We start from the raw sequence: 27,358 nt of genomic DNA, 5'->3' as shown, positions 1-27,358 counted from the left end.
CTGGTGGCTTATCAACTTTAAATACAGCAATCTATCTAATACCTCCTCTTTGTCAATTTTTAACCCATCAAGAGTCTCAACTCCTTCCTCTTTCACTATGACTTGGGCAACTTCATGGACTTGCCTATCTCTACAACTTCCTGTAATCCAACAAATACCCCCACCCCACCCCCCAAACAAATTCTTAAGTCTACCCTCTTGTGCATCCTTCACTCCACCATTGACAGCTCATCGGTGCCCTCAACCACTTAGGCTCAGGGATTGGAATTCCTTATTCAAACCTCTCTGTCTTGCCACCTCCCACTCCTCCTTTAAGACCCTCTTTAAATCTACCTCTTTGGCAAAGTGTTTTGTCACCTGTTCCTAACATCTTGGTGGTTCAGCATCCATTTTCTTGATTATGCCTTTGACTCCCCTTGGGGTGTTTTCTATGTTGTGTTTTTTAAATGCACTTTGTTATAGCTTTAATTTTTAAAAATTATACCACAATATGCGTAGTCCTTTTAAAAACGTATATATCATTCTGCTTTGATATTTAAATTGAGGTGCAATCCTTTGGGAAATTGGTACTTAGTGATTATGATAATTAGCGACTGGATTAGCTAAAGTATATGTGACATTTAGCCAGGAATATTATTGTTGACTGAACAGTATCAAGAGCAGACGTGCAAGTCTGTAAGAACGCTATTCTTGAAGGCGTTTAACACCTTGTCTCACACATGCTCTTCCTAGATATGCTATTCCTATATTCAGATACCTTTGTGACCACATTTGCCCATACTCAAGGTATATCGATATAGGAAATGTTGACTGAAGCCCTGGTGACTCCTCAGAAAGCTGAGGAGAAATTAAAGGGACAGTTATCATGTTCACTTTCATGCACTCAGTAGTCAAAAATGACGTTAGTGGAGGCAAGTCGCCTGTCATATTTTCTGGCCCCAATTAGCCTGAACCAGGACATAGTTCAACAATAGCCAGGTTTGTCCCTTAAAAATTTGTAGTATTTAATTGTTATTAATTTATGAAAACTGATGGAACTGGTTTGCTGGGGTGGGTTTGTTTGTAAGTTAACCAAAACTAGAAACAGTTATTCTATACCATGAAGAGGGGAAATGCAGTATTCCTTAAGTGATTGACTTAAAATGTTTAAAGATATTATTGTTTTGTTCTGTTGATATTGATTATATCTCATTGATTGCCTTCAGGGAGTTTCTCCGTCTTGGTAACCCATTGAATTGCGGGGCCTGGGATAAGAAGTTGATAAGTGTATATAGGGTCCACAAACCGAGCTCTTTAAGCTGTGAAACAGAAATGAGAGGTATGTAAGATATATCCTTATAAATTGTGTAATCTCTTTCTTGCTAAGCATTTACCTGGAACTTCATAGCTTTCAAATTTATTTTGAATAATATCTTAGAAATAAATGTATTAATTTTAAAAACAAATCTGCTCTCTGGATGTGGCTAACACTGGCAAGGCCACATTTATTGCCCATTTATAGTTGCTCTGAGCACATTAAGAGTCTACCGCGTCAGTGTGAGATTAAAATAACATGTAGGCCAGACCAAGTAGAGGTGGCAAATTTCCTTCCCTGGAGTACACTTGTGAACCAATTAAGTTTTTACAAAAGTCTGGCAGCTTCTGTGATTATTACACCCAAATTTACTGCATTGAGTTTCCCAATTTGTGATAGCAGGATTTGAACTCAGTGACATGCCCTCTGGGCTAGCAATCCAATTAAATGGCGGTTAAAATTATTTATTGTTAAAGTTAAATTTATAAAAAATATTTTTGCTTTTTCTGGCTGAATTTGCCTTGCAACATTTTAACTATGTTGCTTTCACTGCGTACATTATAACATTATTTCAATATATCAAAAGGGTACACCTAAAGAAACGGGAGCAACACAGCTCACTGTCTATTAGTGTACAGAAAATAATGTGGGCCAAAAGTTAGTGCACTGTTTTCCATACCTAATATCCCGTTATGCAGTTCCATTCATTATAGCTCTGCACTGAGCACTTAATCATAATATTTACCACTATGCGAGTTGGACATAATCATTTGATCTTGGAAGATGCAATGTGAACATTATCAGGCTGATTTTCCAAAAATTGAGTTCCTTGGAGCAGAGCCCCACCTGGCAGGAGTCTGCATTTTGAAAATTGGTGTTTCTGCCTTCCAACTGTATAATCTATTTTTAAAAAACTTGTGTCTTGTCTACAAAAACATATTTCCTGTTGTCACATTTTTGTGTCAACTGTTTTCTTCTGTAAAACTTGTTGATTTCTATCATGGAAACTGCCTATGTAAACTTATCATATTATCATTACACCGTTCCATTGCTGTTGATGTTGTACTACTTCTGGTACCTCCTCTGTGTCCAATGACTTCCTCATGATGATTGTCAGTGATTCAGATTGTTTTCCAGTGTCTCTGTTCTGGGATATATGCTATCTGCCCTGGGAATTTTTTTTATGAACCCATTTAGCCTTTCTACAACTTTCATCTAATTTATAAGTCATTAGTTTTACTAGGGATATTTTTGTTGGTGAGCACACGTAGCCCATTTCTTCCCTTGTAAATACTTGGACGAAGTTTATTTATAAAACATTAGCTCTTTTTTGTGCTCATTCTAGGTTTTGAGCCTTTTTGCATCTTGCATAGTTTTTACCCCTTTTCTGACTATCTTGTTGCTGCTGTGATACTGTAAAATTTGTGTTTAGTCTCAGCTGCTTTGCTTTTTCTTGGATGTTTCTCTTCACCTCTGATCACCCTTTTAATATGTTTCTGCTTTTTTTGTATTCCTCCCAATTATTCCATTCTCTTTATTCTCCTTGTAAGGTTTGTACAGGTTATTTTCCCTCTATCTTGTAATTTATTTGTTAATCCATTTAGGGGCACATTTATTTAGTCTGAGTTTATCGACTTTTGTATTTTTCTTGCATGCTCAGCATTATACAGTTAAAGATGTTCCATGTGTGCCCCCCTGAAGTTTTAAGCAACCGTTCCCATTCTAGTTGCTTTTGTTCGTTGAATTTGGTCTTATGAAAGTTACCTACCTGACTTCTGGTCTTGAGTATTTCTAACTCCCAAATCATGTCTAAGTTTTATCATCTTGTGGTTGCTGTTCTCCAGTGGTGCTACAGTTTATATTTTCTGGGTCTATAATGAATATCAATCAAGTTGAGCGATGCCTGTTATGATGTACCAACTCTAAATCTAAATCTCATAATTTTCCCAGTTTATATTAGATTGAAGTCTTTTGTTAAAATAACTTTCCCTTTCACATATACTCTTCCGATTTCTTCATCGGGCAAATCCTTTATGCTGACTTGGGTTAGATTGGAATTTTTTTGCAATAGAGATGCCTATCTGGAGTAGTTTATTTTGAAGATTTCTACATAACACAGGACCAATCAATACATTTCCTTTAGTTTTATCTACTCCACCCTTTATAAATAATTCAAATCCTGAATTTTATGCTAATTTCCATCCCCTAGATTTCCCCATGATTTTGATATTCCCAGCATATTGTAGCTCTCGACAAGTCAGGGCAGTCTCCAGTGTCACTATTGTATTTCTAATACTCCTGTGCATACATCTTATATTAAATTTGCTTCCTCCCATGCAATATCTTCATATTTGTTGTTTCCAGTTCATTTATATGTCCATACTTATCACCTGATGACCTGTATTAACTAGGATCCTGTTTTCTAACTGCCTTTCCCATCTATCTGGTTTAAATTATTCTCTATTGCTACCTTAATGTTTCTTGCAGGCCTTTTATCCCCATTGGTTTAAGTTTAAACTGTCTCTTCTGTGCTATTTGTTTTGATTATGATTTTGTGGTGATTTAAGAAGGTAGCATTGTTGTATAGGAGCATAGGAAATAGGAGCAGGGGTAAGCCATTCGGCCCCTCGAGCCTGCTCCACCATTCAGCTAGATCATGGCTGATCTTCTACCTCAATGCCATTTTCCCACACTATCCACATATCCCTTGATATTTTTAGCCTTCTGGGGGAGAGAATTCCAAAGACTCTCCACCCCTGGAGTGAAGAAAGCCCTCCTCGTCTCAGTCCTAAATGACCTACATCTTATACTGAGACTGTCCCCTCTGGTTGTAGACCCCTCCCCACTAGCCAGGGGGAACATTCTTTGCACCGACCCTGTTGTATGCTTCAATGAGATCACCTCTCATTCTTCTAAACTCTGGAGAACATAGGCCCAGTCTCCTCAATCTCCCCTCATAGGACAATCCTGCCACCCCAAGGATCAGTCTGGTGAATCTTCATTGCACTCTCTCTATGGCAAGTATATCCTTCCTTGGGTAAGGAGACCAAAACTGTACACTCCAGGTGTACTCACAAATGCTGCAGTCATTTATGTGACGCCTCAGTTTTTGTTTTGAAGACCCCTCTTTTTCTAAACTCTGGAAGTATATATGAGGACAGTACTTTGCACCCTGTTTCTTTGAGTTTTAAGCCAGTCTTTATATATGTGACTTTTAAGGCCCTGTGTTATTTCCTTCATGTCATTTTCCCTATGTGGGCCAATGCATGCTCAAGCTGCAGGTGGACAATTTATCACCCTGAACATATTGTTCTTCCATGGATATCCATATTACTAAGCAAAAGGCCCCTTCCAACTAAAATTTCTGTTTAGACTTTGAACTGTGCCTTTGGCCAGAATGTCCTCTCAGATTTTTTAATTGCAATTTCTTCTGAGAATTATTACCTTTTGCAGTGCTGCACAGTGGTTAGTATTTGCTAATTTAATCTCTTGGGTAGCTTCACAGCGTTTCTGCCTTGTTTCTTTTATCAACCTTAGTCCATCCAAAATCCCTATTGTTTCAGCTTCCTTCAGCGCTGTCGTGTCAGGACAATGCTGATCTCCAGCTCCAACCCCTAAAGGTTCACTCGCAAAGCCTGATGACCAAAACACTTTTCTGAGATGACTTACTTAATTTTATCCGCACATCCTCAAAGATCTGCCTTTTTAGGCACCTGTATCTTGTTCTATTAGACCACATATTTCCTATTTACTCCTTTGTTTGAACCAGTGAGATTTCCCTTCATCTGAAATTACCCTAGCTTTTGCTATGTATAAAAATATGATATCAAAGCATTACATAAAAATGACTATGTATAATTTTAAACTGAGGACCCAATCTACATGATCTCGTTCATTTATCCCTTATTCTTTAGCCTCACTTCACCTGAAAACTATATTTGCTCATAATTCTTTGAGCGTAATTTTCAACTTCACTCTCCATGTGGCACCTTGGCAGAAGCAGATCACCCACCCGTTTAGAGCACCCCCAATTTGTGTTCTGTTGAAATTAATAGAACTAAAATTAGACAGGTTCTGCAATGGATGATTGATCTGTTACAGCAGGTTACAGCCCAGGTGGAAAATATAAGAATAATTCCACTTGTGTGCATGACCTGTGTATGTGTTGTTTGTGTGTCTACACACTTTTTAAAAAAAATTGGCATCAAAGAAAGAAAAATTAGTTATATCCCCTACTATTTGAATGTTCTTATCTAGTCTCTTTTTTTTACATTGTACTGATGCACCTCAGGGAGTATGATCATGTCTCTGGATGGATTTGGCCCTGATATTGTATTCGGCTTGAATGAAGATAACACCCACTACAGGATTAGCAAAAGCTTGCTCAAAGGGGCAGAAGGAAGCACAGTACCCCTGACCAGGGTGAAGTGCTTGGTCTCCATGACAACGCCGCATGATATTAGGCTTCATGGTTCATCAGTCACCCCAGCATTTGTGGAGTTCGATACAGCCCTTGAAGGCTTTGGGTGAGTACTATGTTGCTTGCTAAACCTGAAGAAAAAAAACTAGACATTATTACAATCTCCTAATACTGATTTTTTTGATGCTTTACATCTTAACATGGCTTATTTAAAATAAGGAATGAGGGATCAGTTTAATAGAAACATGTTTCAAATTCATCTGAATCCAGCAACAAGAGATTTCAGGTAGTTTAATTGTATATGCGCATTCAGAAATTTTTGCATTACAAATAAAGGCACCAAATATTTAAGCTTGGTAAATACTGTCGGGAAGTATTAATATTTTCAATTTTATGTCCATGGTTCAGAATAAACCCTCATCATTTTCCATAACCACTGTGGATGCTTCTTTGTATGTTGAATTTGTATAAATTGTAAGCACACATTTTAATGACACAATCGTTAAAAGCAGACATTCACACTATAAATGTAGAATAGTAAAATCTTTATTATTTGTGCTCCACTTATCTGGTAGAACTTTTGTGTACAGAGCTTTGCATGAGGCATTGATGCGTTGTACAACTGAATATCGTCTGTTGGACATGAATCAGGTTTATTATTTGTATTGTACCTGCCTTCATTTCTGAATCTGATGTATTACTTTACCAATATGTAAGATCAAAATTTGAGGATGCTTGATCATCTTTCAAATCCCATTTGTCCACTAAGCGAGTTCTTCCTTTTAATGAAAAAAAACCCTGTCATCCGGCCAATTACAGCCCCATCAGTCCTTATCAGTGAAGTGATGGAAGGTGTTGTTAACAGCACCATCAAGTGACATTTACTCAGAAACAATCTGCTTACCAATGCTCAGTTTGGGTTCTGTCAGGGGCCTTTCCACTCCAGACCTCATTACAGCTTTACTTCAAACATGACAAAATAACTGAATTCCAGAGATGAGGTGAGAGTGGCTTCAGCATAATATCAAGACAGCATTGGACAGAGTGTGTCATCAAGGAGTTCTAGCAAAATTGAAGTCAGTGGGAATCAGGCGAAAAATCTCTCCACTGGTTGGAGTCATACCTAGCTCTGGTTGTTGGAAGCCAATCATGTCAGCCCCAGGGCATTGCTGCACGAGTTCCTCAGGGTAGTGTCCTAGGCCCAAACATCTTCATCTGTTTTCATTAACTACTTCATCAATGACCTTCCCTCAAACATAAGGTTAGAAGTGGGGATGTTAGCTGATGATTGCAGTGTTCAGTACCATTCAAAACTCCTCAGATACTGAAGCTGTCTGTGACTGCATCCAGCAAGACTTGGACTACATTCAGGCTTGGACTGGTAAGTGGCAAATAACATTTAACAAGTGCCAGGCAATGACCATCTCCAACAAGAAAGAATCTAACCACGTCCCCTTGACATTCAACAACATTATCATCGCTGAATCCCCCTGCATCAACATCCTGGGGGTTACCATTGACCAGGAATTTCACTGAACCAGCCATATAAATACTGTGGCTACGCAGTAGCGTCGGTCAGAGGCTGGGAATTCTCTGGTGTGTAACTAAACTCCTGACTCCCCAAAGCCTCTCCACCATCTACAAGGCACAAGTTCAGGAATGTGATGGAACACTCCCCACTTGCCTGAATGCATGGTGCTCCAACAGCACCCAATGCTAGTGAACCAGATGGATTTCTACAACAATCAATGATAGCTGTCATGGTAAAAATTACTGGCACTAGCTTTTAATTCTAGATTTATTAATTAAATTTTAATTCCATCAGCTGTCGTGGTGGGATTGAGCTCATGTCCCCAGAGCACCTGCATGGGCCTCTGGATTACTAGCCCAATGACATTACCACCACACCACCATTTCTGCAAAACCCATGAATCGCTATAGTTCAAGAAGGTGGCTCCCCACAACAGGCTCAAAGGCAATTAATGATGGGAAATAAATGCTGGCCTTGCCAGCGATGCTCAAATCTGAAGAATGAATGAAAAAAATACCACATCTCACATCCATTGAATGTTCCAGATTATTTACAGTCAAAATGAATTATTTTGAGTTGTACTCGCAGATGATATTGGTAATGGAGGTTCCACTGTAGATGTTGTTGTTTCTACTTACTGTGCATTCAAAGGTGCTCTGCTTTCTCCTCTTAGCTGCCTGTTCTTGCCTAGTTTGGCTCCCCACAATGCACCCAACAATGCTGCTACCACTGCAGGAAGTGTTAATGATGGAGCTGTTACCAGTGGACTTGGTACAGGTAAAAATAAATGTTTGCCACCAGCAATTATGTTTTAATGGTGGGTGGAAACACTTAAGTGTATGTTATAATTCATTTAAGTTTTTTAAAGCAAAACAGATACAAATGCATACAACAACCATCAACAACAACAGCAACTCCAACTTTTATTTAAATAGTGCCTTGAACATAATGAAATGTCCAAGGCACTTCACAGGAGCGTTATCAAATAAATTATCTGGGCCTTTAAGTATATTTAAGGGTGAGAAAAACAGATTTTGAACCAGTAAGGGAATTGAGGGTTATGGAGAAAAGGCAGGAAAGTGGAGTTGAGGATTATCAGATCAGCCATGGCCTCATTGAATGGTGGAGCAGACTCGATGGTCCGAATGGACTGCTTCTGCTCCTACGTCTTATGGTCTTAATATGACACTGAGCCACATAAGGAGAATTAGGTCAGAATGAACAAAAGCTTCGTCAAACAGTTAGTTTTTAAGGAGTGCCTTAAATGAGGAAACAAAGAAATGGAAAGGAGTAGGGAGGGTATTCCAGAGCTTGGGGTCTAAGCAAATGAAGCTGCGGTCACAAATGGTGGAGTGATAAAATCGGGGATGAACAGCTTGCAAGAATTAGGAGAGCACAGATATCTCAGACGGTTAGAGAAGATTACAGAGTTAGGGAGGGGCAAGGCTGTGGAGGGATTCAAAAACAAGGATGAAAATTTTAAAATCAGGACTTTGCTTAACTGGGAGCCAATGTAGGTCAGCGAGCACATGGGTGATAGGGAAACAGGATATGCAGTGAATTCAGACATGGGCAGCACAGCTTTGGATGACCTCAAGTTTACAGTGGATGGAATGTGGGAGACCAGCCAGCAGTGCATTGGAAGAGTTGAGTCCAGAGGTAGCCAGTGGCAGAAATGAGGGTTTCAGCAGCAGGTGAGCTGAGATAGGACAAAGTCAGCTAATGTTATGGGGATGGAAATAGATATCTTAGTGATAGCATGAATATGAGGTCAGAAACTCATTTTGCGATTGCGAACAGAGTGGCTTAATCTCAGACCGTTGCTAAGGAGAGGGATGGAGTTTGGGGTGGGGATCATAATCAATTTTCAGTCTTCCCAATATTTTGGTTGTTGGATAGGCAGTCTGCTTTAGCAACAGTGGAGGAGTTGAGAGAGATAACGGTGGTGTGGTAGAGCGGGGTCGCCAGCGAGCATGTGAAAACTAACACTGTGCCTTTGGATGATATTGGTGAGGAGCAGCATGTAGATGAGAAATAGGAGGGGGCCAAGGATAGGCCCGTGGGGAACACCAAAGATGATAATGTGAGAGCAGGAAGAGAAGCCATTGCAAGTGATTCTCTGGCTATAATTAGATAAGAATGGAACAAGGTAAGAGCAATCCCACCCAGCTGGACAACAGTGTAGCAGCATTGGAGGAGAGTGGTGTGGTCAGCTGTGTTAAAGGCTGCAGACAGGTCGAGAAGGACAGGGAGAGAAAATTAACCTTTGTCACAATCACGTAGGATGTCATTTGTGATTTTAAGAGCTGTTTCAGTATTGTGGTAGGAGTGGAAACTTGATTAGAGGGATTCAAACATGGAGACCTGGGAAAGATGGGCACGGATTTGGAAGGCAACAGCACATTCAAATACTTGGAGAGGAAAGGGTGGCTGGAGATAGGTCGGTAGTTTACAAGGACATTTGGGTTATAGTTTGGTTTTTGAGGAGAGGAATGATGATGGCAGATTTAAAGGAAGGAGAGATAACACCTGAAGGGAGAGAACTGTTTATAAATTCGACTAATATGGGGGCTGGAAAGAAAAGTTGGGTGATCAGCAGTTTAGTGGGAATTTGATCAAGGGAACAGGAGGTGGGTCTCATGGACAAGGTGAGCTCAGAGGAGACATGAGGGAAGGTAGGAGAGAAACTAGAGAAGGATGTGATTTTAGGGCTAGGGCAGGGGAGAGCATTAAAGGAAGGAATGTATGAAATTTCATGCAGTGTCCCCTTGGAGAAATAGCCTTGAAGATATTTTCCCTCATACCTGCCCTTCCCCTTGACAGATGGAGCTGTATTTTACAGGGTAAGAGGAAAATGGGCATACCGCTCATCACTCCACCTCAGCCACCAGAAGAAAAGTCTGTTCCAGACTGACCAACTTTAAACAAGACCACCCTGCAACGATAATGCGCTCTGGGAGGCCTAAACCAGACCCAGGCTCTTTGTGCAAGGATGGATTGGGCGCCCTAGCAGGGACACAAAGGTGGTATGGTGGTGGGTTTTGGAGGCCAGGTAGAGATGTACAAGGGGGAGGTAACATCTTGGGGAGTGGGTGCACAGGACACCCCCTGAATGATGTACCCCTCCCCTGTTCTTTCCCACCTTTTCACCAAATTTGTTTTAAAAGATGGCCTTCTCACTTTTGCCTGCCTGACACTACTCAGCACATTATGGCAGTGGAGGCGGATTAAGGGCCTTAAATGGGCAACAGTTGGCCACTCAAGAGGCCCTCAGTAAGCCTAAGAGTGGGCCAGTGGACACCTTACTCCCCACCACCCATGTAATACGGGGACTGGATCATGGGTGGGCAGGAAGCGCTGGGCTAGCCGCCCAACATATTTTATCTGCCTCTCACTGAAAACATGCCTGGCGGAGGGCCGTAGAGATGTCTCTATATTCATCATGTTTAATTTCCTGCACCAATTGTTGAGGCATGCAAACCACTGGCAACACTGAAGGGCTTATTAACAAATTTAAAGTGACTCCTCCTTTATATGCTTAATTTTGAACCCACTGATCATAGCATGACCTTTCTTATAATCTGGATGAGGCTGGGTGGCTGGACAGTTATATGGAAGGTAGTGCACTTTCCACAACCAGCAGGCTCCATGAGAGGTAGCTGATATTGCTTCCTGCAAACTCATTATAACAGTACTTTGTAGCGGGTGGAGTTGTGGCAGTGGTTGTAATCCAGCACAAAACCCGGATTCACCCAGCTTCCATCTGTTCAAAAGAAAATCCTCAGGAAATTCTAAACTTGTGGGGCTAGACACCTATTGTGTCCACCCTTACTTATTCTTGCACAAGTCAGAACTCTGGTAGCATTTCCTGGCAATTCCAGCAGATGCACCACAAATTATCCAGGCAAGACCTATATCTACTGAGAGCAGGCATCAGCCCCACTTTAGACCTACTGAAAGACCCAACAGTGCACTGACATTGGTAGTTGATCCTCAAAGATCATTTATCTTTATCAAGGGGCACTTGCATGCCCTCAGAAAAATTGGGAATTTTGTTTTTAACCTGTTTTTCAACCCACTCTTGGCACTAGCTCTTGCCTTCTTAGTAGAAGGGTACTGCTCTAATTTTCCACTGACAATGCGTGATGGACACCTTGGAGTCAAATGACCCTGACCCCAAGATTTGGAATGGAATTCTCCATTGGGTGAAAATGGCAGGCAGAGATTCTGTTTTGCTTCACTCCAGTGGAGGGCATCACTGTCATTGGATTTTTAAGCTATTGTTTTTGCCAAATTGCATCAATGTTTTAGCACTGGCTGTGTATCATTAAAATATGTGTTCGATGCACAAGGCTTGAAAGTCTAAATATTGTTTATAGCTTATAATGTAGATTACTGACATAACATTGTGTGTTACAATGTGTATGTGAACAGAAAACCAGGTTTTTTTATTTGCATTTATGGTGCTAATATGAGAGAATTTATATGCATATCCTTTTCAAATTTTTTTTTTTCCAGGCGAACGGTTCTTTCCACCGCCATCTGGGCTTACTTATTCAACCTGGTTTTGTATTGAGAGGCTCAGTACTCCTCTGAGCAATCATCCAGTTAAGCTTCTGACCCTTGTGCGGAGATCAAACTCATCTGACCAGCACTTCATTTGCCTTGCCATTGTGTTTTCTGGGAAAGACAAGTCCCTGCTAGTTTCAACAAAGGAGGAGTTGCTGCAAAACTATGGTGAGTAACTGCACAAAAGTGCTATTAAACATATTTGGAAAATAATAGCTGTAAAATGCAGAAGTTAAAAAATGACATTGTCTATACCGCTCCAGTATAAATATAAAGATGCATTTATCTTTCTGACATTGAAGTTGTTATTGTGGGAAACATACCTTTTCATATTGTGCAGTTTTACTGGAAAATGGCAGTCTAACATCAGTTGTTGAAGCAGTCTGATCACATTGTTAAATTTCTCTGGAGTGGAGACATCTGTTAATTATTTGGTTATTTTTGCAGTTAAAAAGATATATGATGTGAGAGATTTAGATAACACTTGATTTCAGCACTTATTGAGAATTCATCTATATATCTTAAATATGGCCAACAATTATTTGAAAAATGGGAATGAAGTGTCAAAGGAAAATAGCCTGAGAAAATATAGAAAAAAGTATGCAATTTGTTCTAGAAAGGAAAGTTAATAATTTACCACATAGTCGATTTAAAAAATGTTTTTGATTATATACATGACCTGGGCTTGGATATACAGAGCATAATTTCAAAGTTTGCAAATGACAAAATTTGGAAATGTAGGAAACAGACTTCAGAAGGACAAAAACAGACTGATGAAATGGGCCAGCACATGGCAGATACAGTTTCACAGAGAAGCATGATGTAATGCATTTGGAAGCAGCTGGGACCTAACCACTGAGCTATAAAGATTTAGCATAATTTCTTAGCTTTTACACTCTATTCCTCTGTTTAATTGTGTCTAATTCTCGGTAGCATAATTTAAGAAGGGTGACAAGGCCTTAAAAAGAGTGTAGAGGAGTGTTACATAAGTATAATAATTTTCATAATATTATTCAGGTTTATTGTTAAGTACATTTATAGATGTGAGTGTAGATGGTTCTGTCTGTGTGAGTTATTTACATTTTGAGCCAGGGAGACTGCAAACTTGAAATTATCAAAAGAACTTAGGTGTAGAAGTGTATGTGAAATGCTAATGAGTAAACATGGATATCTTAGCATATAAGGTATGATAGAAATTTGTATTTTTAGATAAGTGAAGGAGTTGTTTGGATTTCAAAGGGATGTTAGGATGTTTACAACTAGCCAGATTAGCAAGGCCGAGCAGTGTGTTTATTTTCCCCAAAGGTTACTGACAATATTGGCAACATGAAAGTTTTTATATTATGGGGAAAGTACATTTCAAAGACATATGGAGCAATGGAATTTACAGATTAAAGAGAGAGAAATGTATATAAGGGAGAATGAAAGGCTATGTTGGGGGGGGAGGGGGTGCTATGTAAGATCCAAATGGAGTGTGTGAAACAACCTTTGGGAAGCCTCCAGCCATTTGTGCATAAACCTGCTGTGTCCAGTAACTAAAGTTGGAGAAAAGCCTTTGGGAATTCCATTGTCAAGTGGGTATTGTGGTAACTTGCTGGCTTGCTTTTTGAATTTAAAATCTATTTTGGACTGTTGCCTTAAAGAGGGTGTGTAATTTGGAGTCAGGTTAATTAGGAATTAGGATTTGTTATAGTATTGAACAATTGTAGTCTTATGTATGTGCTTGAAATCTTTTCTTTTGTTGATAAATATTTTAATTTAACTTTTAAAATCTCTAAAGGTCTTAGTGGACTCATTACTTCTGAATTCAGTGCACACATCTCATAATAAATATAATAAATACAAATTGCAAAACCGTTGTGACCAACTGTTTCCCTTGTGGATTTGGCCCGTCTGGCTCACATCATCTGCCACATCAAAGCAAGGAGATTCACTAGAATGGTACCAAAGATATGGAACTTCAATTATGCGGAGGGACCAGAGAAGCTGGTGATCTTTAAGCAGAGGAGATAAAAAGCGGTTTTAATGGATATGTTCAAAACCTTGGGGGCTTTTCATAGAGTAAGGAATAATTGTTTCCACTGGCAGAAAGGTCAGTAACCAAAGGACACAGATTTAAGCTAATTGGCAAAAGAACAACAGGGGAAGATAAGGAATTTTTTTTACGCTGCATGTTGTTATGACCTGGAATGCACTGTCTTGAAGGGTGGTGGTATCAAATTCAGTAATAACTTTCAAAAGAGAACTGGATAAATACTTGAAGGGCAAAAAATTTGCAGGGCTAAGGGGAAAAGGACTGGGGAATGGGACTAATTGGATAGCCTTTCAAAAAGCCAGCACAGACACGATGGGCTGATTAGCCTCCTTCTGTGCTGCATCAAATGATTTAATATTGAGTTATTCTTAGATGCATGTGCAGCATTGAGTTAGGTATTGTTCTTTCATCTGTAGGGCCGCTGTTGAAATGCAGCTGAGTTCAGCATCAGAGGGAAAATCCCCCTTGTTCTGGTTAGGTACTACATTAGGTTTATCATATTGATATTCATTTTGCAGTAACATAGAATTGCCTTAAAATTTGCCACTATTCTGATTTCCTCTTGTTGGGAGAGGAGCAAAGGAACAGAAGTAGCCCATCCAATCCCTTGAGCCTGTTCCATCATACAAATCAACCATTATCTCATTGTATTGTAACTTAATTCAGCTGCGTGACTTCATATCCTTTTACTTGGCAAACAAAAATCACTCGATCTAAGATTTTAAATTCTTAATTGGGTGAGCATCCACTGTTTTTTGTGAGTGAGAGTTCCACATTTCTGCCACCCTTTGAAGTGTTTTCCTAACTTCTCATTGCCCAGACCTGATTTTAAGATTGTCTCCTTGTCCTAGACTCCTCACCAGCAGAAAAAGTTTCTCTCTATCTACCCTATCAATTCCTTTCAAATGCCAAAATCACAGTCAAATTACCCATCCATTAACCTTCTATATTCTCGTGAATATAACTCCACTTTATGTAATCTCCCCCTACAATGTAACCCTTGGGAGACCTGTTAACATTCTGGTAATTGTCTTTGGTTAGCAGAGACAGCAAGAAGGTAAACTTGAAGAAAAATCGCTCTCGGACTGCCACATCCATTTACAGACTAACATCAGCAGATGTTCTTGTTTAAACCAATATAGCACAAGTATACACAAAAATAAAATCCTTGTTTTGCAATATAATTTTTGACCCTGGAAAATTATTCTATTCATCATGCATTAATTATTTTTATTTTGGTAATTAGTCTCTTATTTAAAGTCTCTTGATCAAAATGCTTTCCGCAACTGAAAATGTTGATAGGTTGCCTGCTCACAGGCTGCGTGCATTTAAAAAAAATACACCTGAGATAAGAGTTCTGAATGCTGATTCTCCCTTCACTTTGAGCAATTGTCTTAACCAGCGCATCTCGGAGAATAGAGAAGTTTGGAAATTCACCATTTTCTTCCTGTGGTGTGATGTATCAGTGCATTATTCTAACCTTTTAAAAATTATTTTGTTATGTGAGCGTTGCTAGAAAGGCTACCATTTGTTGCCCATCTCTAATTACCCATGAGAAGGTGCATTGCAGACTAGCAGTTGTGTTTTATTAATTTTAATCCCTTTCTTCCTTTAAAGCCCACCTCTTTGACCAACATTTTGGTTACCTCTTCTAATATTTCTACCCCTGTCTTGGTGTCAGTTTTTGCCCGATTACACTGCTGAAGTGGGCTGTTTTTCTGTGTTAAAGACTATATGGAAAGGCAAGTTGTTACTTTGAGGGGAAAATTTCCAGTTAAAGAAATTGATTGTAATAGATTCAAGCAGTTTATTTTTCCCAAGTTTATATCAGTAATAAAATTATTGAAACAAAAAACGCTGGAAACACTTAGCAGGCCTGAGTATCTGTGGAGAGAGAAACAGAGTTAACATTTTGAGTCTGTATGACTCTTCAGAACTAAAGAGAAGTAGAAATGTGAGGTACTTTACACTGTTTAAGAGGAGGCAGAGCAGATGGAGCAAGAGAGAAGTTCTTTGATAGGTGGGAGCTAGGGAGAGATTGACAAAGGTTTCATGGACACAAGGCAAAGGGAGTGTTAATGGTAGTGGTAAAGACTAAAGAAGGTTCTGATAGTGGCATAAAGGTAAGAGCAGAATTTGTTACTAGCAGAACAAGGGTCAGCGTTCTCTGAAAGCACAGCATAGAAACCAGTGACGGATGGTCCAGTTGGAAGCGGAGGGGGGAGAGGTTTTAGAAAAAGGATGAAGAAAATGAATACACAAATAAATAAAATTAAAATTAAAAATTAAGATTAAAAATACAAAAAAAAATTGGATTAAAAAAAGGGTTAAGGATGGAAGAGAGAGTTCATGTCCTGAAGTTGTTGAACTCAATGTTAAGTCCGGAAGGCTGTAAAGTGCCCAGTCGGAAAGTGAGGTGCTGTTCCTCTAGTTTGTATTGGGCTTCACTGGAACATTGCATGGATATGTGGGCATGACAGCAAGATGGTGCGTTGAAATGACAAGCGACCGGAAGTGACCGAACACGTCTTAACCTCACCCCACCACCAACAGCCCCCCACTTTCCATGGCACCTTCCCAAGCAGTCGCAGAAGGTGCGACACACCCCTTTACCTCATCCTTCCTCATTGCCTAAGGCCCCAAACACTCCTTTCAGGTGAAGCAGCACTTGACTTGCACCGCCTTCAATTTGGTACACTGTATTTGCTGCTCCCAATGCGGTCGCCTCTACAATGGGGAAATCAAACGTAGATTTGGTGACTGCTTTGCGGAACACTTTCACTCAGTCTGCAAGCATGGCCCAGACCTTCCTGTCGCATGCCATTTCAACACACCATCTTGTTGTCATGCCCACATGTCTGTCCTTGGCCTGCTGCAATGTTCCAGTGAAGCCCAAAACAAACTGGAGGAACAGCACCTCATCTTCCGATGGGGCATTTTACAGCCTTCTGGACTTAACATTGAGTTCACCAACTTACCATGAACTCTCTCCTCCATCTTTACCCTTTTTTTAATCCAATCGTTCTTTCTTTGCTTATTTAATTTGATTTTTTTTTAATTTTATTTATTTTTTCACCCTTTTTCTCCAAAACCCCCCCACCCACCCCACAGGGCCATCTGTCACTGGTTTCTATGCTGTTCTTTCACAGAGCGCTGACCCTTGTTTTGCTGTTCACACATTCTGCTCTTACCTTTATGCCACTATCAGTACCTTCTTTAGTCTTTGCCACTGCCATTAACACTTCCTTTGTCTTGTGTCAGACATTTTTGTCAATCCCTCCTTAGCTCCTACCTATCTCTGACCTCCTTTCTTGCCCCACCTGCCCTACCCCCCTTAAACAATATACAACCCCATCACATTTCTACTTCTCTTTAATTCTGAAGAAGAGTCATATGGACTCAAACGTTAACTGTTTCTCTCTCCACAGTGCTACCAGACCTGCTGAGCTTTTCCAGCAATTTTTGTTTTTATTTCTGATTTCTAATATCCGCAGTATTTTGCTTTCATAAAATTATTGAACTTGAACTTGTTATCGCAAACTATTAAGTATTTTAGCTGACATTGTTCATGATCTCTCTCCTCAGGTTCTGCCCCTCTCCTTCAAATCTGCTGTCATCACCCTTCTCAAAAAAAAACCCTTGTTCCCTCTGCCCATACAAGCTTGCACCCCATCTCCAACCTCCCTTTCTTCTCCAAAGTTCTTGAATGTACAAAATTGTAGGAATTTTGCCTACAAAATTCATGCCCATCTTTCCTGGGACTCCATGTTTGAATCCCTCCCATCAGGTTTACTCCTCACCAGAGTACTGAAACAGCTATTAAAATCACAGATGACATCCTATGTCACTGTGACAAAGGCAGACGATCTCCCCTTGTCTTTCTTAAACTGTATGCAACCTGTGATACAGTTGATTGCACCAACCTCCTCCACATCTCCGCCATTGTCTAGCTGGTTCCATTCTTACATATCTAATCAGAGCCAGAGAAAGGTCATCAGTAGTTTCTCTTCCCATTCCTGCACAGTTACTTGTCCTTGGTCTCTTCCTATTTCTCATCTACATGCTGGCGACATCATCGGTAAACACAGCATCATTTTCCAAATATACACTGGTGACACCCAACTTTACTTCACCACCATCTATTACAGCCCCTCCATAATCTCTAAATTGTCAGAGTGCTTGTCTGACATACAGTACTGGACCAGCAAAATTTCCTCTGATTAACAAATAGGAAGACCGAATCCATTGTCTTTGTTTCCCACCACAGACTCTGCTTCCTAGCTCCACATTCCATACCTCTGCCCAATAACTCCCTGAAGTTGAACAATACTGTTCAAATTCTTTGTGTCATATGTGATCCCTGGATGAGCTTTTAACCATGTATCCACGCCACCACTAAGACAACTATTTTCACCATCCTTGCCTCAGCTCATCTACTGCTGAAATCTTCATGCATATCTTTGTTATCTCCAGGCTTAGCTATTATGCATTCCTAGCTGGTCTCCCACATTGTACCCTACATAAACTTAGTGATTGAATACTCTGTGGCCTGTGTCCTAACTCTCACCAAATCCCATTCACCTGTCACCCACGTGCTTGTTGATCTACATTGGCCCCCAGTTAAGAAACACCTTAATTTTAAAATTTTCACCCTTGCTTTTGAATTCCCCCCTTTGTCTGCCTCTCCCTATCTCTAATCGCTAATCCCTGCAACCCTCAGATACCTGTGCTCCTTTAATTCTGGCTTCTTTAGGATTCCTGATTTTAATCATACCACATCCAGCTGCATAGCCCTGAAACTTTGCGGATTCCCTTCCAATATCTCTCCATCTCTCTACTTCTCATTCTTCCTTTAAGACACTCCTTAAAACCTACCTCTTTGACCAAGCTTTGATCATCTTTCCTAATATATCCTTAAGTGACTCAGTTTTATATTTTGTTCTATAATGTCTCTTTGAAGTGCCTTGGGATATTTTATTACATTAAAAGCACAATGTAAAATAAATTGTTGTAGTATGTAGAGTGCTGCTGCTGAAAGATATAGTACTGATATGAGGTACAGCAGTGCAGAGCAATGTCAACTGTAAAACTAGGGCTGAATTGTTTTTCCTCCTTTTTTAGTTGATGACTTCAGTGAAGAGTCATCTTTTTATGAAATTCTTCCTTGCTGTGCACGGTTTCGCTGCAGTGATCTGATTAACGAGGGACAGTGGCATCACCTAGTGCTTGTGATGAGTAAAGGCATGTTAAAGAACAGCACTGCTACGTTATATGTGGATGGTCAGCAAGTTAACACAGTAAAGGTATGGTGTTCTGCGAGCACATGGCTAAAGTTGGAATTATAAAACCATTTTAAATGCAGAAGTGTTATTTTTACCAAATCATTTTTGGTTCATATAGTCTTCTGCTGCTGCAGGTCAATGTGTTCTCTTTAAAGTGACATCGCAAATTCAGTGATTCCATATCCAAGATAATTAATTAAAATGATGTATTACCAGAGCATCAGTTAGGCCTTGTATTGTTCAAGGAATGCAATTTGAAGTCTCTGTCAACAAGGTTATTTTGTGTAATGGTTTATTCATGGCTTTTGTCTTCACACTTCACCCTCTGGGAGATCTTTTGATCCTGTCCAGATATAACTTCTGTTAGCTAATCAAAACCAAGAAAGCAGATTGGTTGGCCAGTGGATACCAATCCCCAGAAGAGCCTTTGTTTTTACCAGATAATTTAAATAAGGCAGTGATATTATGTCTCAAATGATTATCTAATGACCAGGTGGTGCGAATGCACAGGTTCATCTGTGACCCCTTAACTTGTGATGGTAGTGTAGACCAGAAAAGGCTGAAGTAATCAAATTACAATGACTTAGTATTATTAAAATATGCCATTTTTATTTTGTTGAGAGTAGAAGCATCAAGATCAAATAAAACTTTGAGGGAATGAATTTTGATTTATTATCTGTTGAGCTTATTTTTGCTGCTGCCTTCATTTATTAAATTTAATCATTGTTCTAAAACTAAATTTTTACTTCGGATAATTATGCTTATAAATTCTTTGCAGTTTGTTAATGACAACCTGCTACTTCATTTCAGAAATATTTTTCCAGGCTTTGATAACTCAGTAATCTATTGTATAGTATTTGAATCAGTGAAGAGGTAGTACTTTAATTATATACAATGCACCCAATTCACTTCAAGGCTTCATTTGTCTGCCACAATTAATCTCTCAAAACTACATTTCCCTATAATTTTTAATTAAATCAACATTTCTCATTAAATAAACTGACTACAGAAATACCAATTAAATACCGTATTGCTTCAGTGGTCCTTAGTGTTCATGTTTTGTATATTGTACTTAATAAAATGCAAGCTTAAATTTCATTCTCAGTTGCTTCATTCACTGTGTAAAGTGATGAAGTCATCTTACCACACAACATGGAGATGGAAGTTTGTGACACAGGCTTTAAAAAATGGTCAGCAAAAATCCATTCAGAATTGTTGAGACTTTCATGTTTCCAAGAGCAAGTATTTGGGCTTACTGTGTTAAATGAAAACATGTTTGGACAATATTATTTGCTTTTGCAATTGATGTAGCTTGTTCAAATCATTCTTTTTGGATTCTCCAGGAAAGATTATTAATTCAAAACTGATGAAACATTCATTGGAACTAAAGAGCCTTCCATGATGTTGCGTATCAAGAGAGTTGCCTTGCCCTTTAAGCTAGAGATTGACTACAGTATGACACAACCCAGTGTAATAACCAGACTCAGTGTTCCAGTATTTATTCCATATAAATTAGATTAGCGATTATTTTCATTTTTATAAAGACTAAAATGAGTATCAAGTATACAATTAAATTTATTATAATTCCTGAATTTCATTTCATTTCTCACAGTTTCTTATCGCTAAGAGAATCAATCCCATTACAGATTTCCAGCATATAAACCTCAATTGATCAATATTTTTCTCTACTTTATGATGTTTTTAGTAGCAAACTTTGTGTTGTATTCAAACAATGACAACTTTCATAGACTGCTGCTCCAGCTGGCCAAAGAAACTACAAAAGAGCATAGTACCCAGTACTGATGTCAGCATGTTTGGACCAAACTCTGATTATGTAAATAGGATTGATTAATTGAACCTAGTGCCAACTTCCATAATGGAAAGGATGCGAATTGTCTTTTCAAAATGTTGTCAAGCTGTTTTCTCCTTCCCTCAAAAAAATTCAAAACAGAAGAGTTTTTGTAAAGTACAGCATTAATGGATTAATCCTGGACATCTATTATAAAGAATATGCAACAGTTGAACTGCTTTACTAATGCTATCTTGAGACTGTTTTTGTTGAAGAAATATAACTGAATAATTAATTTACAGACTTTAGTACCAGTCTCCTGACAATGTCTATGTTTCATGTGGTGAATATTTTAAACTGTACTGTATTCAGTGGGCAGTAGCACTTTTAATAAGTTGGCTTCCAAAGTTCCATTAGTGGGACAAAATAGAGTTATAAAGATCGCCTTCACTGAAGATATGGTAATTGTTTAAACTGTGTGCATACATACTCACAATGCTTGATCTGTAATTCTCTTTTAATTTGCACCAAAAACCTTTGTTGTGACATCAAGAAAATACAAATATTCATTTAAAAGTGTTATATGATTTAACTATATTTTTTGTAGAGTGGAGACACACACACATTCTTACATTGTGTTTGCCTTTGTAGCTTCACTATATCCACAGTTCTCCTGGTGGATCAGGATCAACAAATCTGCCAGTTGTTAGCACGGTCTATGGCTACATTGGAACACCTCCAGCTCAGCGCCAGATCTCATCATTAGTATGGCGTCTAGGACCTACTCATTTCTTGGAGGAAGTTTTACCTGCTTCAAGTATCAGTATCATCTATGAATTAGGACCAAACTATGTTGGTAGCTTCCAAGCTGTGTGTGTTCCATGTAAGTAATATTTTTGATGTTAAATTGTAAAGTTCAAAATTAAGCTGAATAGGGTTTTAGTAGGTAAGAAAGAGCTTGTTAATTAGAGATAAAATACACGTAACAGTGTTATTACACATAACAGATTTACCCCAGCTTTTTGTATCTGTTGAAAAATCCTTCTCACTTTATTTTTTTGTTTTTGTCACATTGATTTAAGCATGATGTTCCAACACTTGTCCTTGGTGTTACTTTTTCAGTTATGGATTATGACTAAACCATTCTTCAGCATTGTTTAAAAAATGATGGAATAGAATTCTTCCTGGGCTCAGTAACTTAAGTCAGTAGCTGTAGCGTCCAAAATAGGAAGGTCCGAAGTATAGTGATAAAAGCAAAAAACTGCGGATGCTGGAAATCCAAAACAAAAATAAAAATACCTGGAAAAACTCAGCAGGTCTGACAGCATCTGCAGAGAGGAACACAGTTAACGTTTCGAGTCCATATGACTCTTCAACAGAGCTAAGAAAAATAGAAAAGAGGGGAAATATAAGCTCGTTTAAGGTGGGGGGGGGGGCGTGGTGGGACAGGTAGAGCTGGATAGAGGGCCAGTGATAGATGGAGATAGCCAAAAGATGTCATGGACAAAGAGGTGTTGAAGGTGGTGATATTATCTAAGGAATGTGCTAATAGGTGACATTAAGGGTAGAAAGCAGGACGAGCAAGGTACAGATAGCCCTAGTGGGGGTGGGGTGGGGGGAAGGGATCGAAATAGGCTAAAAGGTAGAGATAAAACAGTGGATGGAAATACATTTAAAAATAATTGAAATAGGTAGGAAAAGAAAAATCTATATAAATTATTGGAGGAAAGTGGGTGGGGATGGAGGAGAGAGTTCATGATCTAAAATTGTTGAACTCAATATTCAGTCCGGAAGGCTGTAAAGTGCCTAGTCGGAAGATGAGGTGCTGTTCCTCCGGTTTGCATTGAGCTTCACTGGAACAATGCAACAGGCCAAGGACGGACATGTGGGCATGAGAGCAGGGTGGAGTGTTGAAATGGCAAGCGACAGGGAGGTCTGGGTCATGCTTGCGGACAGACCGAAGGTGTTCCACAAAGCGGTCACCCAATCTGCGTTTGGTCTCTCCAATGTAGAGGAAACTGCATTGGGAGCAGCGAATGCAGTAGACTAAATTGAGAGAAGTGCAAGTGAAATGCTGCTTCACTTGAAAGGAGTATTTGGGCCCTTGGACGGTGAGGAGAGGGTAAGTAAAGGGGCAGGTGTTGCACCTTCTGTGGTTGCATGGGAAGGTGCCGTGGGAGGGGGTTGAGGTGTAGGGGGTGATGGAGGAGTAGACATGGGTGTCCTGGAGAGAACGATCCCTACGGAATGCCACCAGGGGGGTGAAGAGAAGATGTGTTTGGTGGTGGCATCATGCTGGAGTTGGCGGAAATGGCAGAGGATGATCCTTTGAATGCGGAGGCTGGTGGGGTGATAAGTGAGGACAAGGGGGACCCTATCACGGTTCTGGGAGGAAGAGGAAGGTGTGAGGAAGGATGCGCGGGAGATGGGCCGGACACGGTTGAGGGCCCTGTCAACCACCGTGGGTGGAAAGCCTCAGTTAAGGAAGAAGGAAGACGTGTTAGAGGAACTGTTTTTGAAAGTGGCATCATCAGAACAGATGCGACGGAGGCGAATGAACTGAGAGAATGGGATGGACTCCTTACAGGAAGCGGGGTGTGAGGATCTGTAGTCAAAGTAGCTGTGGGAGTTGGTAGGCTTGTAATGAATATTGGTGGACAGTCTATCACCAGAAATTGAGACAGAGAGGTCAAGGAAGGGAAGGGAAGAGATGGGCCATGTGAAAATGTTGGAGGGGTGGAAATTGGAAGGAAAATTAAGAAATTTTTCCAGGTCCAGACGAGAGCATGAAGCAGCACCGAAGCAATCATCGATGTACCGGAGAAAGAGTTGTGGGAGGAGGCCGGAGTAGGACTGGAACAAGGAATGCTCCACATACCCCATAAAGAGACAGGCATAACTGGGGCCCATGCGGGCATCCATAGCCATACCTTTTATTTGGAGGAAGTGAGAGGAGTTTAAGTAGAAATTGTTCAGTGAGAGAACATCCGTGATTCCTCTGACACCCTACATCATATCAACAATTTCCAGTTCCCTGGCCCCAACTGCCTCCTCTTCACCATGGACGTCCAATCCCTCTACACCTCCATCCCCCACCGGGATGGTCTGATGGCTCTCCGCTTCTTCCTCGAACAGAGGCCCGAACAATCCCCATCCATCCCTCCTCCGTCTGGCTGAACCTGTTCTCTCACTGAACATTTAAAATTGATTAGCTTATCAACTATCTCTGCCATTTCCATCGTAATTGTGTTTATTTACTTTCTGGTTTCTGCTAATGCAATGTCCACTAAGGAAGAATAACATGGTGGGCATTGCATTAGCAGAAACCAGAAAGTAAATAAACACAATTACGATGGAAATGTCAGAGATAGTTGATAAGCTTATCAAGTTTAAAGATGGGATAATACCCATGGTCTGGATGGTTTCTGCTAATGCAATGCCCAGCATGTTATTCTTCCTTAGTGGGCCTATTCCTATAGGAATATGTTGCAGTGGTATTGTCACTAGATTAGTAACCCAGAGACCCAGGGTAATGCTTTGGGGACATGGGTTCGAATCCCACAAATTCATTAAAAAATCTGGAATTGAACCATGATGATAATTGTCGATTGTTGGAAAAACCCATCTGGGTTACTGATGTTCTTTAGGGAAGGAAACTTGCCATCCTCACCTGGTCTGGCCTATATGTGACTTCAGACCCACAGCAGTGTGGTTGACTCTTAAATGCCCTCTGAAATGGCCTAGCAAGTCACTCAGTTGTATCAAAACCGCGAAAAAGTTGAAAAGTAATTAAACCAAACGGACCACCCAACATTGAGGAAACAACAACAGCAAATTCAGCTGTTGAACTTGCAAAGTCTCCTCAGAACATCCAGGGCCTTGTGCGTTCCCACAATTAGATCCAGAAGTGGTCCCACTTCTGTGGGCCTTTTTGTATACTGGATAAGAACACATTGCACACATCATAAAAACTCTATTCCCAGTACCCCTTTTGTTACCAATCGCCAGTCTATTTTGGGGTGGTTAAAGTCTCCCATTCTTATTGTTCTTCGTCCTTTACTCATTAATATATTTCCTTACATATTTCTCCCACCTCCGTTCAACTATTTGGTGGACAGTATAAACTTTTCAATTGTAATTTTGCCTTCTAGCATGTGTTGCTGCAATGGCTCAGTTTTATGTCTCCAGCTTCTCAGCCTTGCTGTATCGAATTCATAAGTTCAAATTATCTTTACGACTCAGCTTCAGCAATATTTTCACTGGCAAAAAATACTGATAATTGTATTTGAATACAATAAGTACACATAGGTTCTAATGTTGGAAATTAAGTACAGTACCCAAGTTTTTCTACAGAAACCATAGCACGTATTGCAATATTCAACTAAGAATTGTTCTTTATATAATGTTTAATTTGTTTAGAATTATATCCATTGGGCAATATTTTACGGCACCTGTTGCAGCGGGGGCGGGGCCATGAAATGCGACGAGCCATTCAAAAATCCATTGACTTCAGTGGGACCGCAAAATGCTGCCGGCGGGAGGGACTGTAAAATTCCACCCGTAGCTTTTTTTAACTGAACCAAAGGACATTTTGTTCCTTATATAGTTTTTACTTGAAACAGAAATACGAATTATGACATTGTAAGGATAGTGATAGCTTTACTCTAATGAAGACCTCATTAACACCTGCATATTGTAAATGTCATTACACATAATTGCACTTCTATTCCTGAGAGGTTTGGTCTGCAATATTTGTGATATACTAATTTTGGATTTTTAACTTCAGTATTGTGCATTGACATCTCCATAGCTTTTAGAAATGAATGATTTGTCATTACAATATATACCCAAAACCTTTCTTTTAAAATAGACTTTTATTGTGGAAAGTTTGTGTACAAGAATTGTATCGTGTGCATTAATTTTAATTTTTCTTTGCGTGCATGAAAAACCAATATACAAGTTAACACAATACGAATTATATATTCTTAATTTTGAAGTTGGAGCCGGCATGTTTTGACACCAGAGTATTCATTGAAACATTTATAGGAATAATCCATAATTTCAAATTAATATTTTGAAAATTAGAAAACATGTTTATCACATTTGAAATTACGTGCAACAATAAGTAGCACACAGAACAAAACAAATTTGAGATGCACTGGGATCACACTTGTCAATGTCTCAGTGAATGCACAGTGTGTAAAACTGACACTATTTCAATTCCTGCTCCTTGCTGAATTAATTAATGTCAGCTAAGATGGAGGCTTTACAAATGGAATCAGCATCCCTAAGCTGAAGAATATGAGATGACAACAACTTTGGGTATATGACAAGTGAGCATTTGGAGCAGTTGCTGGTGCACTGTTGTTGCCTGTTGAATGCAGTATGAGTTACAGCTTCAAAGTGAAGTGGGTTAAGAAGAAAAAAATCAGAGGGCAAGTTGCGTTTGGATCAGTTGTGGAAAGTGTATGCATGTGTTACGTTGTAAAACTATTTCGAATTTCGGCCCTGTGTTTACTTAAAAAAAAATGCCAACTTAGTTAGAACTTTAAGCTCATAAGCATATTTACATGAGTGACATTGAGTAGATATACCAAGGTATCTTTGGTATGGTGATTGTTTTTTATTATTAAAAGTAGCCCCTGCGTATGAACTTGGCATTGATGAGAATTCTGTTCCTCAAAGGTAATTGGTAATGGAAATTTTTCTAATTCACACAGTGCTAACCTGTTTTCTTCCTTTTATAAAGATTCAAAAGATTCAAAATCTGAAATAGCCATTCCATCTCCCATCAGCCTAATTCCTGAGGAGAAAGTATCTTTTGGGTTGTATGCTCTGTCAGTCTCGTCGCTTACAGTGGCCAGGATTAGGAAAAATTACAACAAAGTGGACAGCAAAACCATAGCCAAACAGGTGAGCAATCAATGTAATGTGTACATTTGGACAAAATGCAGAAACTAAAAATGTGATATGATCTGTTTGCAATCCATTTGTGTTTCATTTGCTAAAGATATGTAAGTTTTGGGTTCTTATAAACCTAAGATAGAAAACAAGCAATTCAAACTCCTGGGTAACTATGCAACTAACCCCTCCCCCAGTCAATCACGCTGATCTCGCCGACTCTCTTCTGATGAACCCTCCCCCCACAACTGCACCCCCACGACTGTCCCATGACCCGCCCAACCACCCCTTGAACCCCTCCTCAACCCCGTCCCTGGACAACCCTGCCCAGGCCCCCTAACTCCTTGTTGCTGGCGCCCCCTGACGCCAGGCTGACCCTGGGTTGCCTCCCTCGTCCCCCACACCAACCAACCCTCAGACTCTCCCTCTTTCCCCCCACTCCCTGACCCTCAGGCTCTCCCCCCACTATTTGACCCTCAGGCTCTCCCCCCACTCCCTGATCCTCAGGATCTCCCCCCACTCCCCGACCCTCAGACT

General features: G+C 39.9%; 1 protein-coding gene across 1 annotated transcript in view; it reads left to right on the top strand.

Annotated features, from left to right (window-relative positions):
- wdfy3 (WD repeat and FYVE domain containing 3) overlaps positions 1-27,358 on the top strand; it is a 405,362-nt gene that overhangs the window by 175,688 nt on the left and 202,316 nt on the right. Inside the window, exons 16-22 of the mRNA XM_078543892.1 lie at positions 1,206-1,318; positions 5,586-5,820; positions 7,919-8,022; positions 11,764-11,982; positions 18,971-19,152; positions 21,572-21,803; positions 26,670-26,833. Of these exons, the coding sequence (XP_078400018.1) occupies positions 1,206-1,318; positions 5,586-5,820; positions 7,919-8,022; positions 11,764-11,982; positions 18,971-19,152; positions 21,572-21,803; positions 26,670-26,833 (1,249 nt within the window). The remainder of the gene's footprint in view (positions 1-1,205; positions 1,319-5,585; positions 5,821-7,918; positions 8,023-11,763; positions 11,983-18,970; positions 19,153-21,571; positions 21,804-26,669; positions 26,834-27,358) is intronic.

The sequence above is a fragment of the Cetorhinus maximus genome, chromosome 1 (assembly GCF_964194155.1).
Source record: "Cetorhinus maximus chromosome 1, sCetMax3.hap1.1, whole genome shotgun sequence".
Classification (NCBI taxonomy): domain Eukaryota; kingdom Metazoa; phylum Chordata; class Chondrichthyes; order Lamniformes; family Cetorhinidae; genus Cetorhinus; species Cetorhinus maximus.
The sequence above is the reverse complement of the archived record's forward strand: the minus strand, read 5'-3'. Positions and strand labels throughout refer to the sequence as shown.